Source organism: Strongylocentrotus purpuratus, unplaced genomic scaffold (assembly GCF_000002235.5).
Source record: "Strongylocentrotus purpuratus isolate Spur 01 unplaced genomic scaffold, Spur_5.0 spur5_scaffold_11, whole genome shotgun sequence".
Classification (NCBI taxonomy): domain Eukaryota; kingdom Metazoa; phylum Echinodermata; class Echinoidea; order Camarodonta; family Strongylocentrotidae; genus Strongylocentrotus; species Strongylocentrotus purpuratus.
Window position 1 is genome coordinate 20,945,357 of NW_022145596.1, and position 18,718 is coordinate 20,964,074.

Below are 18,718 nucleotides of genomic sequence, written 5' to 3' on the forward strand. Positions count from 1 at the left end.
AATTCTAAAAATAGATTTTTTGATGACGTCACACTCCACCACTTTGAAATCGTTAAATGCTATTTTTCTCTGGCTTGTCAGCAAACAAAAAACAAATAAACGAAGTAAAAGCAACAATGGTACATCCCCTAGTTTAAGAGTAGCAAAGCTATTCTTTTGTTGTAGTAATCATCTAAATGATAAGTTTGCATGACGCAGCTGTACGTTCTAACTGTGCAATGTTTGCAGGTTGTTTAGCAGGTTGTACATACTAATCTGAATATCATATTTGCTTTATACATTTAATTTATAACCTAACAAATCATTTTTATATCTTTCTTTATAATGACATTGGTGGCACTTATGGGCATACAATGCTACAAATATATACATATATCTCTTACCGCATGATTTCATGACGTCATACCATAAAATACAATTTCATATTTACAAGAAAGACCGAAAGAACTTCTACATAATAGGGCTGTTAAATCCAAGGGAAACAAATGTTAATATGAAAAGCATTTATTATTATCATTGCAGCTTTATCATAGAAATGTATTTGTCTTAATGTACAGAATGATGATGATAAATCTAGATTTGTTTTAGTTTTAGTTTATGAACAATCACATTGCATATAGATTTTATTGGCAATAGATGAATAATTGATTTACATCACACAAACGTACTACTATAAGCACTATTTTGCCAGGAAGGAATGATGCCTCTTGCTCCCATATCAAGCTAGCGATTTTCTTTTCTCGATTCTGCGATCGAAAGAAGCTATTTAAACAAACAATTTGTATTATACTTTTTTATGATAATATCAATTGTAGTCATGGTCGGTGCATTCATTTATATATAGTCTCTAACTATGCTTTTGCCAGTGAAATGTACTGCGCTGAGACAAAAAAATCACAAGAAGTCCACCTTGTTGCCGAACTTAAGGTGACAGATTCTTGAATGCCAATACTTTCAATTTTCTTTTTTGCATAATATTTCTATGAGAACAATAACAAATCAAGTTACGAATTGAAATTGAATTACATATAGGCAGTATCTCACAGTCATGTCATTCTTGAAATTACGCCTGGGATTGACCATTATCAGGGGGAGTTAGCTTTGTCTTGTCGTTTACATCATCAATATTGTCCGTAGATATATTCGCTATCTCGATATCGTTGCTCATCGGAGTAACCTGTGAGGCTTTCTTGAAGTGAAACACGGCGAAACCAATACCACCTGCAATAAGAGACACTCCCACTACCGAACCAATGACAATTCCTGCGATAGCACCAGCCGAAAGACCTTCCTCTGGGGGACTTGTTGTGACTGGGGGTGTCGTTCCTTCTTCTTCTCTTTCTGTGGTTGATGAAGCGCTTGGATCAGGGGTTTCTGATGCAGCTGTTGGTGCACTTGGATCAGGGGTTCCTTGTGCTGCTGTTGGCGCACTTGGATCAAGGGTTTCTAGTGCCGTTGTTGGTGCACTTGGATCAAGAGTTTCTAGTACTACTGTTGATCCGCTTAGTTCAGGGGTTCCTGATGCTGCTGTTGGTGCACTTGGAGCAGGGGTTTCTGATGCTGCTGTTGGTGCACTTGGATCAGGGGTTTCTGATGCTGCTGTTGGTGCGCTTGGATCAAGGGTTTCTAATGCTGCTGTGGATGCGCTTGGATCAGGGGTTTCTGATGATGCTGCTGTGGATGCACTTGGACCAGGAGTTTGTGATACCGTTGTTGGTGCAGTAGGATCGAGAGTTTCTGTTTCCGTTGTTGATGCACTTGGAACAAGAGTTTCTAGTACTACGGTTGGTGCGCTTGGATCAGGGGTTTCTGGTGTTCCTGTTGTCACACCTGGATCAGACGTTGTTTGTGTACTTCTGCCAGGTGCTACTGTTGATATGGCATCCAATGTGGTTGTCATGCCGGGTTCACTAGTGGTTAGGATATCTCCATCTGTTACTAAATCTGTATATGTGTATGTGGCCGTGTCCAGACCCGTAGTAGTTTGAGCTTTACACAGATTACTTTGTGACAGCAGGACACTGATGCAGATCCCGAAGCAAAGAACAGCGATCGTTGTGGAAGAAGCCATGTTCTATTTGAAAGGGTAAGAAAGGGAGAGAAAGAGAAACACACAAATTAATATGTTCTGCCTTTAAGTTCTTTATAACATGTAAAAAGACATTTGGTAGTAGTTACCTTAAAATTTGTTAGCTTTTGATAGTCGGATTTAAACTATCTATCATATTTTTGACGTGAGGGAAAGTGGCCATCAGCGGTCCTGTAATAAATACAATATTGTGGAGTGGGTTAAAACATCAAAAGTAATATGTACCCCACCTCCCTTTCAAACAGCACACTGTATGATACAACATAGACGTAAATAATGTAGAGAATAGGCAAACATGAATCGACTGTCCCCTGGTACAAGCGGGTTTTGAAAATACTTTTCGTGAAAATGGTAGCATTAGGCAGGAAATTCGTTCTTCTTGACAGTAAAATATTATTCAAGCTCACATATGTTATAACTTTTTAATTAAAAGCTACCAAAGACGAGGAAACCTTTTTTGATACGCACTGTATACATATGCACATTTTAAGTCAAAGTGCTAGTCAACGAAAAGGAATGGAAAGGACCTTCAATACATATAGAAGATAAAGTTAGTATGGACCTGTTCATTGTACACGCACTCATACAGTCACATACACTATGGCACATACATACAAATCGGCAGATTATTGCATTCGAATATGCAATATTCTGTCTTCTATATGAGGATCTATAGTACCAATCTCCCTGAACATATTAAACGCTCGGCGCGAAATCCAGACAACGATGAATAAAATTTGATCATATTGCATTATTACGTCTTCATTTTAAGTAGGCCTTTTGTTAATTGACCGAACTTTTTCAAATCTTTCTATTCTCCCCTCAACCCTTGTATTTTGCTGCTGTATATTCTGCATATTATAGTATTCCGTATTTGAGAGTCATGAGGGTAGATAGAGAGAATAAAATTAGCATCCCGTAATGTTATTGCATATTTATGTATAACTTCTCTTCTGCTGTCGCCTTTCTTTTTGTTATGTTACCAGGAGAACACATAAATAATGATAAACAATATTTGTTACATGAGTTAACGCATTTTCTTGATGCTCCGAACATAACCATGAAAGCTATTATCACATAAACCTATGGTTTTCTATTGAAAGGTAAGCTAATGCAGAACCCCGAAGACGTCTTCAAATTGATCAACAACCAAATACTATAGACCTTTGATAGATAGTATCTTAGCAATGGGCAAACAAACACGCAAATGCCACCAAATAAAACGAGATTTTTATCTACGGAAACGCTCCCCCGCGGCTCCAGTAAACTTTAGAAGACCTTAAATGAACTGTCGCACAACTTAACTTATCTCAAATTAGAATGATCTTCTGAATTAACTCAATAATGTATTGACATATAATGTTACTTCGATCTTATTCCACAAACACGGTGCACCCTGTCTGCAATTGGGGCATTGCAGTACGTTGAATAGTCAGGGTAGGTGCCCATTAATACAATCTGGTAAAAAGAAGCAATATAGATTAAAAGTGACGAGGTTCGAACCCATGACCTACGTACCTCTAGTCGAGTGTTCACCACTCCACTACGAGACATCTAAACACCTATGTAGTTATAGAGAAAGGGGGATTCTTTTTGGTAATGAATTTTTGTTAGGAATATGCTCATCGATTGGTGAGCTACAAATATATTTACTTCGGTTGATTTCCAGATAAGATCGGAGCGGTTAAAAGTAGCACAAAGCCTTCAAATTAATAATTCTAAGGCTGGTCTGAAAAATAACTTAGTCTTTATATAAACCCCAAAACAAAAGAGATTTGTTACTGAACACAAAAGGTTAAATGCTCCTAATCAACCTTCCTATCTTTGAAGGAATGATATGGTTAATGATCATAAACTGACAGCCACTTACTAGAAATTCTGTAAAAACTGTATCATATACTGGTAAAATGTTTACAGTAACAGATAATTTATAATTAATGATTAATTAATTGCTATCTAGATGATATTTTCTACCTTTATTCTTTCATGGATTTTTTGGAGTAAAAAATAAACGTTTCTGCGGGAATGACTGGACTTTAGCCAAAAAAAAAAAAGTTTCTAGAAATGGTTGGCCGAATGACGACTTTTTTTGTGAAGCTGGTGCCATATGTTTCTGGGATGATATATTTGATAAGACATAGGGGGAATAAAAAAATCATGTCTGAACATGTAATTATTTGTTAAATGGGTGAATTTATATTTTAATTTGTTAATGATAACACAGGCTCATAAATTTGAAGGTCGGTACGGAATCGTTTCGTTAGATTAAATAAATATCATTGTCTTTTGTATTAATTCATAATCTATGACACTCGATTAGAAAGATACAAAAGAGAGAAATTTAAGTGCCCACCTCAAGAACAGCAATCAATGATGGTCTTTAAAAAGAAAGTTGATTAATTGTAAAGATGAATATTAATATATGAGCTTGATTATTCTTTATATGTCTGTTTTGGAAACATTTTCATAGAATTCCTATAATGGATTGCTCTTCCATTGGACTTATATTCGAAATATGGCGGGAAAAAAGTTTAGACCAAACTGTCAAGCCACGTTAGCCCTAAATAACAATTTCAGTCATCTCCAGCAAGATTTATTTTATTATGATCCAGTCTATCCCTCACAGAATAAATCACTTTTTATGTACTATATAGTCAACATTTCCTACTTGCTTTAACCCATTTAGTTCACAATGTAATCGCATGACCGGTACTCAACTTTTTCTTTATCATAAACTTTACACTTGAACATTAAACGAAACTCGGTCTTGATTGTAGGAGACTAAACGTTTACCTCTCAAACAACTGATGTGTATCTTTAAATAGAACAACTTTGAATAAAACCAGGGTCTCACCTCCCTGATAAAACGGTGACTAAATGTAGATAATGTGATTGTAAACTATGATAATGTTATAATGATTAAATGGTGTGCGGCAAACAATCTCTTGCAGCCCTAGTGCAGCTGTTGTGGTTGGGGGGGGGGGGGGGGACACAATGATCTCATATATTGTTTAGCAGTTCTCATTTTGGCTTTGCAGCATATATTGAAATAGACTCACAACGATCTTATCTTTGTTGATATATTAGCCTTAAATTGTCAAAACGCTCTTATTCCATTAATTCTTTCTTGTTTTTTTTTTGTTCTTGTTCTTGTTCTCCACCTCTCAGAAGAACAAAGCCATTAAATTAATGGCCCTGAACCTCTTGATCCACCCGTATTTTGAAAAGTAATTGTCATTTTTTTGTTTTTTTCATATGTATGAATATATGTTTTTGACAAGGAAATATCCCTAACCAAACCAAACCTACACGATCTACCATGTACTTTTAGTAGAACGCCTGGATTCGTGAATGTAATACAACTTTGAAATTATGATTGTGTCTCAACTAATCGTAACGAAAGCAATTCAATTTTGACTGTTGGATAATTAGTGCCACGAGAAGAGTGGGATAAATTCCAAATGCTGCATCATTCCCTACATATTCTCTTGGAATTTCTATAAAGAGTGCCCTTGGCCTCAATATCGACGGCCGAAGTCATGAAAATCCTTTACGATATCTTTTTCTGTTACACTTTGCTCCGTATACAACTTGGGCAATATAACAGAGATATACAAATAAATAAATTATGGATTGAGTAGTTACATTGGGACAAAGAATTGGACTCTCGTCAAAGCATATTTCTCATCTGAGAAATTTATCTATTTTTATACCGCCTTCTTGCAGGACCGACTAAATAACGCTAGTATGCAAACTTGGAGAAATTAGGGCAGGAAGTAAACGTCAGGAGAGCAAGAAGTTGAAAGAGAAAGAGAGTAAGATTAAGATATATATATATATATATATATATATACAGCATGAGAGGCAGACGTGTATTGTTTTTTTTTTGGGGGGGGGAGATAGATGATTAAGGATTGTTATCCTCGATATCGTTTCAAAATAAAAAGACAGTATAAAATTCACTTTCCCTTTTTATCAATGACCAGTTTGAGCTCTCTGGTATGACCGTGTACAAGGGCGGGTTTTTCTTTCTCTTTTTCAAATCTAACATTCCTTATTATTTCTGTGTTGCAACCAACACTTGAGGTTGGATTTCAATTACAATTAAAAGGCAAACAGATAAATAACAATGATAGGAAAAAATGAACACAACGTCTAAGAAACTGTCGAGTTTGAAACATGATCATATGGATAACAATGTTCTACATACAATTAAATCATTACGTTATAAAATATACTAAAGTAAGCTCATGAGTATAAAATTTCATCTTGATTGTATATCATAATATCATAATTAATTCAGGTATATGTTTCTATAAATTGAGTATTTTATAATGAAGTTGATTAAAATATATTCTTTTGTACTTATATAGTTCACGCTGTTTTATAGAAAAATATTTTTTTCTCTCCACTACTATAAATGTAAATACATCAAAATCAAAATTTAAAAATTCTAGATCCATTCAGCATATCAAGAATATGAGCAAACGAAAAAGGAACTGGCACAATCTTTGCTTATGACATTATACAGGTCGGTACTGCAAATAAAGCTGAGATAAATCTAGTAATCTCTTTATGAAACGTGCATAATATGAAGTACACTCCATACAATACCCAATTTCATGATTGTTTTCTCTATAACAGTCGCTCTTCAAACGTGAGATATGATAATTGAGAATATGGCTTATAAGGCTTATGATAAACTAATCAAGTGTTGATGATCAAATTCACCCACCTTGATAAGCCCATGCAATCATATCATCACAATGCAAACAGACACGTATGCTGCTGGAGGACGATGGGGGGTGGGGGGGGGGGGGTAGGGGTATTGGGATAATCCACACTACAAATTATCTTCTGTCAGTTTAACTTTTAGAGCCTTACCGGCAAATGAGAAAAATGACGTTTGAAATGATTTTTTGCTCGTTAAAGAGTTTTGACTAGTAACATGTCGATGATTTGGTCCGACAACCCGTTTAAAATGGTCTTAGCGATGCCCTTGTTATATATGTAAATATATCTGTGAAGAAAGTCACCTGTTTCAATTTCCATTCAGCAACTGACTGCTCTTGATACTGGAGAGACAAACATGGATGCCTATCATACTCTAATTTAGATTCAAACTTTGTATAAAACATTGTAAAAATATATTAATTAAAAGCATGCTATTTTGCGCATAAATCAATTTGAATGACATAAACATGATATATATTTATATTTTATGTAAATAATGACAGAGCTAAATTGGGCACAGCTGTAGAAGAAAACGTAAAGCTTCCCTGATAAAATAGCATTTGGTAATCATAAATAGCGTATAAAGTAAAGCATAAAACAGAATAATTTAAGAAGGAGAACATAGGAGAAGGGAACGTATGAATGTTTTTGTAAAGTCCAGAATTTTGTTCCCGCAATGTTTTCAATTTATTTTTTGTTGTGATTAAAATCTACTATATATATATATATATATATATATGGTCGATGAATATTTCCAAGCTTCATCAACATGTTCCTGTCTGTCTGTAAGAAGTGCCTCTAATTTTTCTAAATAATTGATGTCTATTCAGTGGCAACACACAAAATTTACTTAGAGAAATCAAGTTAATGTTGCATTAAAATGATACTAATCAAATGATCGAATGATGATGATGGCAATGATGAAGATGACGATGACAAGGAAAACGAATATGACGATGTATATGGCAATCTTAGGTGTTAATGGAATATCTCTATTAAAGGAATTAATGCCTCTGTCCCAAATTTTCAGCTTTTAATCTCCTAAATACTTTTCGCCACATAAGAGCGAAAAATATTGTCACGTCTTAGTTTGGTGTAATAATAATAATAATAATAGCTCACATTTATAATGCGCCTAATACTACGTTTCTAGTAAATGTTATTAATTTTTTTTCAAATTTTATTCTTAATATTTTGTTCTAGTTTAATGTAAGTAAGTGTTGCCGGTGGACCACCTTATATTTTACTTGTTAGTTGTCTAGGAAATTCCTAAAACATTAGTACCAACCATACAGACTAGATTATTGAACGATTAAACAGCATTATAATCGCGCAAAGCGAGCGAGTTTTAAATTCCCACTTTTGTTAGGCGAAAAAGAGTACTTAGACTTGGTGTCTGTAAATCGATTATTTTGGTGGTAAACATTTAACTGGTCTTTTTGAAATACATCATGACAGCAAAAATATCATCTGTACAGTCCAACATAATTGGAAAGTTTAATTTCATTTACAGGTATATACTTTGGTTTCTCTTGGTACCGATGCCAATACATCACATATTTGGCCTCTAAACTTTTAGCAATTCTGCCAGCCTTCTGAAAGTTTATCATAATATATATGATTTAGAAATACATTGCATATATTTAGATAACCTTTGCAAAGATTTAAGATGTTCACACCTCAACATTAAAGAAATAACATACTTTTTAAAAACATCTCATTTAGAGAATGTCACAGTTTTCAAGTGGTTTTTGCAACTTATGTCAAATTATAATAATTCGATCAAATGGACTGACACTTTACTAAAACTAAAATATATTTGGGCGAGCAAACGAAGCGAGCCAGTTGAGGAAATATATCACACTATAACATTAATAGGTGGTATTTCTACCACTTTCGTCATTTTATCACCATGATCACGCTTGTTGTCAGTATTTTCATGGCATCGTTTTGGTTCATCGGCATTTCAGATCTACCGACAAAAAACTTAGAATAAAGCATTTTCCCCTGCCCCTACTTCAATGTGGACATTGTTTCAAAATCAAATATATTGGAAATAAGAGGCAATTACCCTCTTTAACATTTTGAAAACTAAGGTAGCTGCAAAGTTTTACCAAAATCCTCAATAGTGCGTACTCGGTTTTTGAAACGTAAATCATTCGTATAAGATTGATTTTTGGCATAAAATTCATCTCCTTTTAAAATCATCTCTAATGATCTCGAAATTATATATTTGGAACATTTTTTAAATAGATATGAATATAATTGTATCATTTTTTAATGTTATATATCTAAGGCTAGAATTCTCGGGAGGGACAATTTGGCAACCTCCAAAATCCGACAACTTAAACCTAGGAAGACGGAAAATAAAATTATTCGTTAATTGTATCCATCCTGAGATATCTCTTTCCACAAAATCGAAATGGTTTTTTCTATCCATTTTTAACTATTATTATTCAAAGTCAATTCCAAAAGATTCCCCCTAAAAAAAATGGCAAAAACGATGAGTATGGCCAGCTCGAAAACTAACAGGAGAAGGACAATTCTGGTGTAGAAATGTAATCATCCCTACATGACCCATCCCCAGCTTGACCATAATCATTATGACAACGGAAAATACCCAAATAAGTGCTTATCTTACCAAGATGTTTTGCGAATTATCCCTGCTTCAATTGCGTAAATGATGTTTCAGAGGAGGTTCACTTCTTAAGATTGATGACTTCTTGCTTAGAATCCTGAAGGAAAGATAACAGTCCTACGTGATGCTGACACATTAAAAAGCTATCGAGCCTTAGAATTAGGTCCTTGATAACTTGAAGTGCTCTGGTGTCCAAAGTCTTTTGTATGTGTTTATATCCATTCGGGCTGCTATGGCGACGTTGTCGCTTGCTTGCTTACTATATAGTAGTCATGCAGGATAATTTGGTAGCTGTGTGGCTCGCCTTTGTTTTATGGGGTGTTTGAAGGTGGCTATGAGACTTCATGCGGTTGACGCTAGCGTATGTAATTGCAAATGACCACCAATGCAATAATAACCACTAGATTTTGACAATCGCTCTTATTAAGACTTCCATCATACATACCGGATATTTTTGCTTCAGCTAAGTCTGCTACTACTGTTGCTGATAGTACTACTACTACCTGTAATACTATTATTACTACTACTAATAAAAGTACTACTACTACTACTACTACTACTACTACTATACTATCCCTACTACTACTTCTACTACTACTACTACTGCTACTACTACTACTACTACTATACTATCCCTACTATTACTACTAGCACCATTACTTCTGCTGATATTACTCCTACTGCTACTTGTAATACTACTACTCCTACTCCTACTACTTCTACAACTTTAACCGTTACTCAATTTCTGTTATACTTCAATTTGTGTTTTAACAGTTGTATGGTAATGACCTAAGCACTAAAAAGTGTGCTATTATCCCTGTTCGAGATTCAAGTATAGTTTTGTGCTCTGTCTCTACTCCATAATGAGCAATTTATACAGGAATAACGAGGATTGGAAGGGGAAGAAGAAACAAATTAACATAGGATAAGCGTAAAACTTTTTCAGTTAGAAGAAATACCACGAGATGAAATAAAGTCAAACAATTTTGAGCATGAATTTGAAGAAAGGCCATTGTGGCACCTATACAGACAACTCAGGAATTTTAATAAATAAAGCGATGCCGAAATAAAGGCACCCATTGTGTCCATGGTAACATTATCAGAGGCAGAAAGCATTGACGGTACTGCTCAGACCAACCATTGTTCTGGTTTATAAAGAGGCTTAATGATTAACTAGACTGTTCTGTATACCTAATTAAGAAAGTACTTCATCAGTGCAGTGATCAATAAATCAGACTTTGGACCCTATGTTTACTCCACGACCATATTTTCAGGGTCTCAGAGGCTGTTCACACCGGCAGAGATAGCGCGCGCTAGACCGCGCTATCTCTGCGGTTTGGAAGGTACAATGTCGTTTCGGTCCGCCCAACAGCGAGCCACGGCGAGCCAAAACGGCGTGGCACTGGAGCACCTCTTGGGGTGGTCCACGAGAGAGAGAGCGCGGTGTAGCGCGCGCTAGAAAAAAGGGGGTGCTACGATAGACCGCGCTATCTCATTGCAGTGTGAACAGCCTCTGAGAGTCCAAGCCAGTGAAAAAATACAAAGGGCATACAGTTTATTCGGTTGATTAATGAGCAAGCATACATTGAAATGTGTGTAGATTAAACGTCCATGATGTTCAAGTGTATGACATTGTTAATAAAGAATTTTCAATTCGACAGTTTTGCATAATCTCACAGCCTAATTAGCTTTAATTTAATTCATGCGATGGTTGTCAGCACATCAGTTCAAAGGGGCATTTAAGTTTATGAAATTATACATTTCGTCTGCACTGGACATATTAGGACCTATTTTGAATATGTGACACACACGCACGCACGCACACCCACACACACACACGCGCGCAAGCACACACGCACAAATTTGTCCCTACGCTATATAATGACGTTTTATTTTTTTTAATACAAATATCAACAAGTTTTGCTTTTACATGGTGCGTCTATCCATAACACCGGGTTGTTCAATAATACCTAAATTTAAGCTTTTGTTACAGCTGACAGTGCATCTCTCGGCCTCTGCTCAGCGATGGATTGTATTTAAAAAGTCCTTGCGTCGGACGCAAGGATCTGCACGTATTATGAAGGCATGCGGAACACATAAGCGCCTGCAAGAGATTTTTCGGCATGGCCAATAAACTCTTCGTGGGGTTAAAATAATTGAAACCCCCAAAACCAACCCCAGGAAATGTTAACAGCCTCGCTCACCACCAAATGAAATGAGTGAACACTGCAATGTTGGATTGCGTGTTTAAATCAGCGATCGTGTTCAAAATTTCTTTAACAAAAATATGTTATTGCATCTTGTCCAACCATTTCATATCAAGAATAGTTATGTTGAAAACGAGGAGGTCGTTGCATCGCCAGTTTATGTCACAGGATATGAGACATTGACGGTAAAATTAGCCTATATCAAGGTTAATCATATTAATTGTACCCTAATTTAAGTTAATACGTCTGTTCCTAGAGATTGTGCTGTACCTGGTCTGGGCATTTATATCCTTGAATTGGAAATGATAAATATAGCCTTCTGGGCAACTGAAATAAAAAATGATAGCTTGTCAAGATTTGTTTATAACGATAATAAAAATATGCTGTTCTTGTACAGCGCATGTCACATTAACGATATCGTCTCTAATCGCTTGCAAAAGGGTTTAGATGTTACTACTACTCTAGCCTTTAGACAAGGCCTCATGTCTGATAGACGCCGAAGGACTAAAAGGAGACAAATCGCTAAAACCCGAGTGAACGCGCGCCAGAGCGAGTGGCTTCAGCCAAGAGGCCTTTAGTAATCTGGTTTGGATTTATTATGTTAACCTTTGTTTCCGACTGGAGTCCTATACCGAAATGGTAGCGTTCAATCAACGAACGTATCATCGCTTGACGTCAGCATATAGTATCCATCACGCACACAGTAAACTCTACGTAGTACGAATACCTATAACATTGAACGAAAACGGGTTGGACTGATTCGTTTTATGTACAGGGAAAGTCCAATTATCTCTCTTACAATTGTTAGCTCAAGTCATCAAATGCTTCCTATTTAATTGTAATTTTGCATGTAGAATGGATTTGGATGTGATATTTTGTATTAATCGTTCATATGTTCATGTCATAAGCAAAACTCGTTTACGTCTTTTACCTTTTCTTACATGTTTTGATGATGAACGAATCACGAAAGAAGCCAACTGGGAGATGGCCATTCTGATGGTCAATAAATCGAAATTCATGAATAAGTCATGCAGAGTAGTAAAAGCCAGAATCCAGAAGGCCTCGCGGCTAACACCACTCGATCGCGCGTTCACCACAGGTCTCTATCATCTCAGCCGCTGATTGAGGTGGAAAATAGCCAGAGTCACGAGGCCTTGTCAAAAAGCCACTATTACCCCGGCTTAGCCCCAGCAAATCAGTGCTTTCAAGGACTAAATCCTACCAGATACCCACTTGCCACATCTAGCTCAAGTTTGGTAACTGTAGATGAACATGGTTTTGTCTTGCCAGGGGAGGATATTACTGCTGCAGGGTAGGGTTGGAACCCCAGTGCTCTACAAATTTTTATCACGGTATGATTGGAAAGCAGACACTAACATCTTTACAATGCACCTGTACTAAGATCAGATAGGGTAAGATGTTGGGAGCGCAAAGCGTAAGCGTGAACAGGTTGGGTAAATGGTTGGGGCCAGAGGGTGATGAATCCCATATAGAAGCTCTGCGCTTCTAAACGCTTTAAAAGAGAAAACGTCGCCTCTCTGAGCGTCCGTTATTCCAGACGACATATTCGAACCCCTACGAGCATTTCAGAAAGAAAAAATGTTCACAGCTGTAGAGAACTCCAGATCTTTACTGCGTTTTGTCCATGAGCCTAGCCTGATTGTTGGATATTGGGCGTTGCACACGAGGCGTTATTTGCCTGACGTAGGATAGCGTCAGCGACTAGCTTGGCATGTGACGCCCCTCGTCAGGGTGATATGGTACAGAAAGGTGATCGCTAAATTATCAGAGCCGATATCTCATAAAATCACTGGCGTAGGGCCGGATTGCCTTTATGGACTCGATTAGCGCAGTTAATAGCGCAAACAGTTGACGCGTCGTGCACAAACGGCATGCATGGCATCAATCAGATTTGTTCCTATCAACCATAAGGGAGAGGGTACCAGAGGTGGATTCAAGGGGGCCGATACGGCCGCGGCCCCCCTATTGGCGGCGCAAAAAAAGGTGAGGAAATGAGGAAGAAAAGAAGAAAAAAAGAAAGGAGAAGAGAAAGAAAAGGAGAAGAGAAAAGAAACAAAGAGAGAGAGAGAGAGAGAGAGAGAGAAGGAGAAAAGGAGAAAAGGAGAAAAGAAAAAAAAAAGCCCGGCCCCCTCCCACTCAGAGGTCGCTTCTAAAAATCTCCGGTATATAAAGGGGTACTTTCCACGCAAGAAAGTCCGGCCCGTAATACACAAAAATCCGGCCCGTACTGACTTTACACACCGGAGATAGGGGTGCTTACAAAGAGATGGAACGTACATACGCGTACCCTAAATAACACAGTGTAGGGGGGGGGAGGGGAGAGAAAAGTCGGGTGAAAAGGGGAAAAGACAAGGAAGTGGCGCTAAGTGACAGTAACGACGAATAAGGGAAAAACTGTAATCGGGAGATTTGGGTCTTTTCAGAAGGCTTGAGAAATTTAATAGAGGGGGCCGGCCGCATAAAATCTCGAGCCGCGGATGCGAAGTTAAACGTTAAAAACAGCCCCTGCGTTACAAAGGTCATCACTTTTTTGTGAGAAATTTGAAAAGGGCACAATATTTTGGATGTCTTTTAAATAGAAGCTTTATACTCAACTCTTAAATTAACGGCAGAGGGGCCGCTTTACAACTCTTATTTTGCCCTTCATTTGGCTTCAGCTCGTGCCAACTCGCTTGTGCTTGTATTTGAACTCATGTTGGTAGTAATCATGGACAGTGCGGTGATCCTGGGTCCGATTGGGGGACAGGTCCCCCAGGAAATTTAGAAATATAGCTAGAAAGAAATATAGCGGAAAGAACGTACATATTTGGATTAGGAATTTTCTACAATGCATAATTTTAGCATTCAACATTGCAAAATCTCGGTTGGTCGCTACGCTCCCGCGCCCAATAACACAAAACTATGATATGACATTCCGACCACGCTCCCGGCCCTGATTTATCCATGGTTGGTGTAATAGATCTTTTTTTTCTTTTCATTTCTACGTACATAATAATTGTGTGCTATCACACATTTGTTTCGTTTTCCTTTTAAAACCCGGTGAGTGGTGGGGGCAGTCACCCCCTAACAAAAGTAAGAGGACAGAGTTAGAAACATTTTTGAAAAATCTGACAAGTCAAGAACGGTACACCGAATCGTCTTCTTTTTCTAATTATTTAAGGAAACGTCAAAGCTTTCGCGCTTCGCTCGGGAGAGGTGAAACTGAATTCAAACAAGGATTAAGAGTCGAAAATGGTTGAACGGATCGTCTTCTTTCTCGCATAATTTAATGAAACGTTAAAGCTTCCGCGCTTAGCTCGGGAGGGGGGGGGGAACTGAATTCAAACAAGGATTAAGAGTCGAAAATGGTTGAACGGATCGTCTTCTTTCTCGAATAATTTAATGAAACGTTAAAGCTTCCGCGCTTAGCTCGGGAGGGGGGGGGGGGGGAACTGAATTCAAACAAAGATTAAGAGTCGAAAATGGTTGAACGCATCGTCTTCTTTCTCGAATAATTTAATGAAACGTTAAAGCTTCCGCGCTTAGCTCGGGAGGGGGGAACTGAATTCAAACAAGGATTAAGAGTCGAAAATGGTTGAACGGATCGTCTTCTTTCTCGAATAATTTAATGAAACGTTAAAGCTTCCGCGCTTAGCTCGTGAGGGGGGGGGAACTGAATTCAAACAAGCATTAAAAGTCGAAAATGGTTGAACGGATCGTCTTCTTTCTCGAATAATTTAATGAAACGTTAAAGCTTCCGTTCTTCGCTCGGGAGGGGGGAAACTGAATTCAAAAAAGGATTAAGAGTCAAAAATGGTTGAACGAATCGTCTTCTTTCTCAAATACTTTAATGAAACGTGAAAGCTTCCGCGCTTTGTGCGGGCCGTGGAAACTGAATTCCAATCAAGGATTAAAAGTCGAGAATGGTAAAACGAATCGTCTTCTTTCTCGAATATTTTAATGAAACGTCAAAGCTTCCGCGCTTCGCGAGGGCCGTGGAAACTGAATTCCAAACAAGGATTAAAAGTCGAGAATGGTAGAACGAATCGTCTTCATTCTCTAATAATTTAATGAAACGTCAAAGCTTCCGCGCTTCGTGCGGGAGGGGGGAAACTGAATTCAAACAAGGATTAAAAGTCGAGAATGGTTGAACGAATCGTCTTCTTTCTCAAATATTTTAATGAAACGTAAAGCTTCCGCGCTTCGCGAGGGCCGTGGAAACTGAATTCCAAACAAGGATTAAAAGTCGAGAATGGTAGATCGAATCGTCTTCATTCTCTAATAATTTAATGAAACGTCAAAGCTTCCGCGCTTCGTGCGGGAGGGGGGAAACTGAATTCAAACAAGGATTAAAAGTCGAGAATGGTTGAACGAATCGTCTTCTTTCTCAAATATTTTAATGAAACGTCAAAGCTTCCGCACTTCGCGCGGGCCGTGGAAATTGAATTCCAAACAAGGATTAAAAGTCGAGAATGGTAGAATGAATCGTATTCTTTCTCTAATAATTTGATGAAGCGTTAAAGCTTCTGCGCTTAAATTATAATTTAAAAACGGAGAATGTTGATATCGGACAATAGACTTGACGTGAGTCTGCCCCCTTTTCGAAATTGTGCCTTGACAGTATTGGTATGTTAAGTTGAAAGAACGGTCTGCGCAATTTTTTTAATTTCCGGCCCCCCTCCCCCCCCCCCCCCCCCCTATTGGAAAATCCTGGATCCGCGCACACTATCATAATGTCCGTATATTTCTCATGCTGAGTAGAGTCGCAAAAAGCAACAATCAACAATCCACTTTTTGTATCTTATTCTTATCTTGACTATTTGTCTTTCTCATAATTAAATCACATTGTCATAGTTAATGAACCTCGTAGGTAAACAGAGATATCCAAAACTGTCACCAAAAGCACTTGAACTTACATGTAGTTACACGGTTTAAGTCAATGGAAAACAAAGAATAATTTGGATAATTATTAATTAAGTATGATTTCCTTTGAGTAGGCCCAACTAGTAATACATGAATAAAATCGATTAGTTTCGTTCATCGCATTGGTCAGCATTATTTGTCCAAGTTGAATAAAGTTGTGACGCCCAGGAAATATTTCGGATTTGACGGAGAATCACTGAGGTTTAAGTTCATTCGGATCGAGCTCATTTGCAGTACCTCATCTTAAATACGAATCGGACTTAACTTATTCTGGACATATCATTAAAAGCAACCGCAATCCTTACAAGGTAAGTTTCGTCAGGTAGTACTTTTAATGATTTAGAAAGAAAGATGGTTTGGCTATAAACTTTCTGCTTTTCTTTTTCACGCTCTCTTATAGGGTCTCCTTTAGCCCTTTAAATCTATTCGTATATTTTGTCTTAGGCCTCTAGCTTTTTTATTTTAACAAATCAGAAATACATCGAAAATCCGTATTTAGTTTTCAGAATAAATTTAACCAATCCAGAAATTATTCAAATCAATCAGACATAAACAATCAATAATAAAATATTTCACCTTCAAATCATCAACTTCCAAATTCAGGACATCCACATGAAACTGATTCAAATACGGAAAACAACAAGGCTCTTACAAATATATCGAATGCCCTCCCCTTCTCTTTGAGTTTTAAGGTATTGAATTACTCATTATTTCTCTACATAAATCAAATGGCGATCACATTTTTATACTTGTGGTTAAAGTTTACCGTTAAATAATTACTGATAATTTTTATAGAATGATTAAGTTGGAAATTATTTGATTATAAAAAAATAGCCCCTTTTCAGTTGTTCCCAGCCATATCCAATTTTTGTAATTTTCCATGTAATTCTACGGAATACTCATTGTTTTATGAAAATGAAGTAAATTCAGAGAAATAAATTTATAATTGACGATATACATATTTATGCTCTGGTACTTGGAATCTTGAATTTAAATATTTTTCCCCTCTTTTTCTGTTCTCTTCAAAAATATGTACATTAACTTACTTTGGCAAACTCGCATATAATTGACATTACACTTATTTATGTACATGTACTTTCATGTTTTTCGTAGCATTACATTTTTTTGGTAAATCCATTCACAATTTATTACTCACTGTTCCACTGAACAATATCGGACACAGGGGCGTTGCTAAATCAATTATACAAAAAGGAGTCGCACATAATTTGCAGAATTTTTAAGGAGGGTTAGCCTTCCTAAGTAGTTGTTTTTATATAGTGTGCATAGAACATTACAATATGTTTATGCCAAATATTACGATGCTATGGCAACAAACGAGAAATAATAATCTGTGAATATTTTGTAATTCTTGATGGTTCCGTTAGACCAAGCAATTCAATCCTATGATTTCGTTAGTTTCCTGTGTAAAACGATCGCAACGGCTTTCGAGAAATCAAGCAAAAGTAATTTCAAGAGCATTGTCCACTACCCCCTGAACTGCGGAAGCATTTCGATGACCCATGACTTAGGTAAATTCTACGGGATATACAAAATTTGTATTGAAATTGCCTCCAGAAGTTAAAGTCTTTCAGATCGTGTTAATATCACACATTTGGTATAGGGATAGTGGTGTGACATCCTTGCAATACAGTTTTTCACATATCTGGAAAGATATAGTTGGCTATATGGACAGAATAAATAAACCATAAGAAATCTAATGTGCTGATATATGTTTATCAACCTGTATCATCTCCGGTATCTCTGTTCTACAATTTAGAAGTATTGTGTTTTCTCCAAATACAGAATGACGCGCCGTCTGTTTGTTGGACCGTATAGGTTGGTCTTTCTGCTGATAATATCAACAATTTCCATACCGACAGCAGATCCTGCAACCAGCGATGAAAGCACACCGACAGAAGATTCTGAAATTACCTATACGAGTGCATCGACAAGGGATTCTGCAACTACTGATACATTTGTAACTCATGATGATCCAAGTGCACCAACAGGATCACCGGAAACGATGATTACTACACGCAAAGAGATGTCTACTAAAGGGGACGACCCTACAACAAGCGCCCCAGAGGAAGGCCTTTCGGCTGGTGCTATAGCAGGAATCGTCATTGG

General features: G+C 37.2%; 1 protein-coding gene across 1 annotated transcript; it reads right to left on the reverse strand.

Moving 5' to 3' along the window:
• Positions 1–475: 475 nt before the first annotated feature.
• LOC105446424 (uncharacterized protein KIAA0754-like) lies at positions 476–9,716 on the reverse strand. The gene is made up of 2 exons (XM_011683238.2): positions 9,465–9,716; positions 476–2,074 (listed from the first exon to the last, which is right to left on the reverse strand). Exon 2 carries the CDS (start codon positions 2,069–2,071, stop codon positions 1,064–1,066), a length of 1,008 nt encoding a protein of 335 aa, XP_011681540.1. The 5' UTR covers positions 2,072–2,074; positions 9,465–9,716; the 3' UTR covers positions 476–1,063.
• Between the last annotated feature and the right edge of the window lie 9,002 nt (positions 9,717–18,718).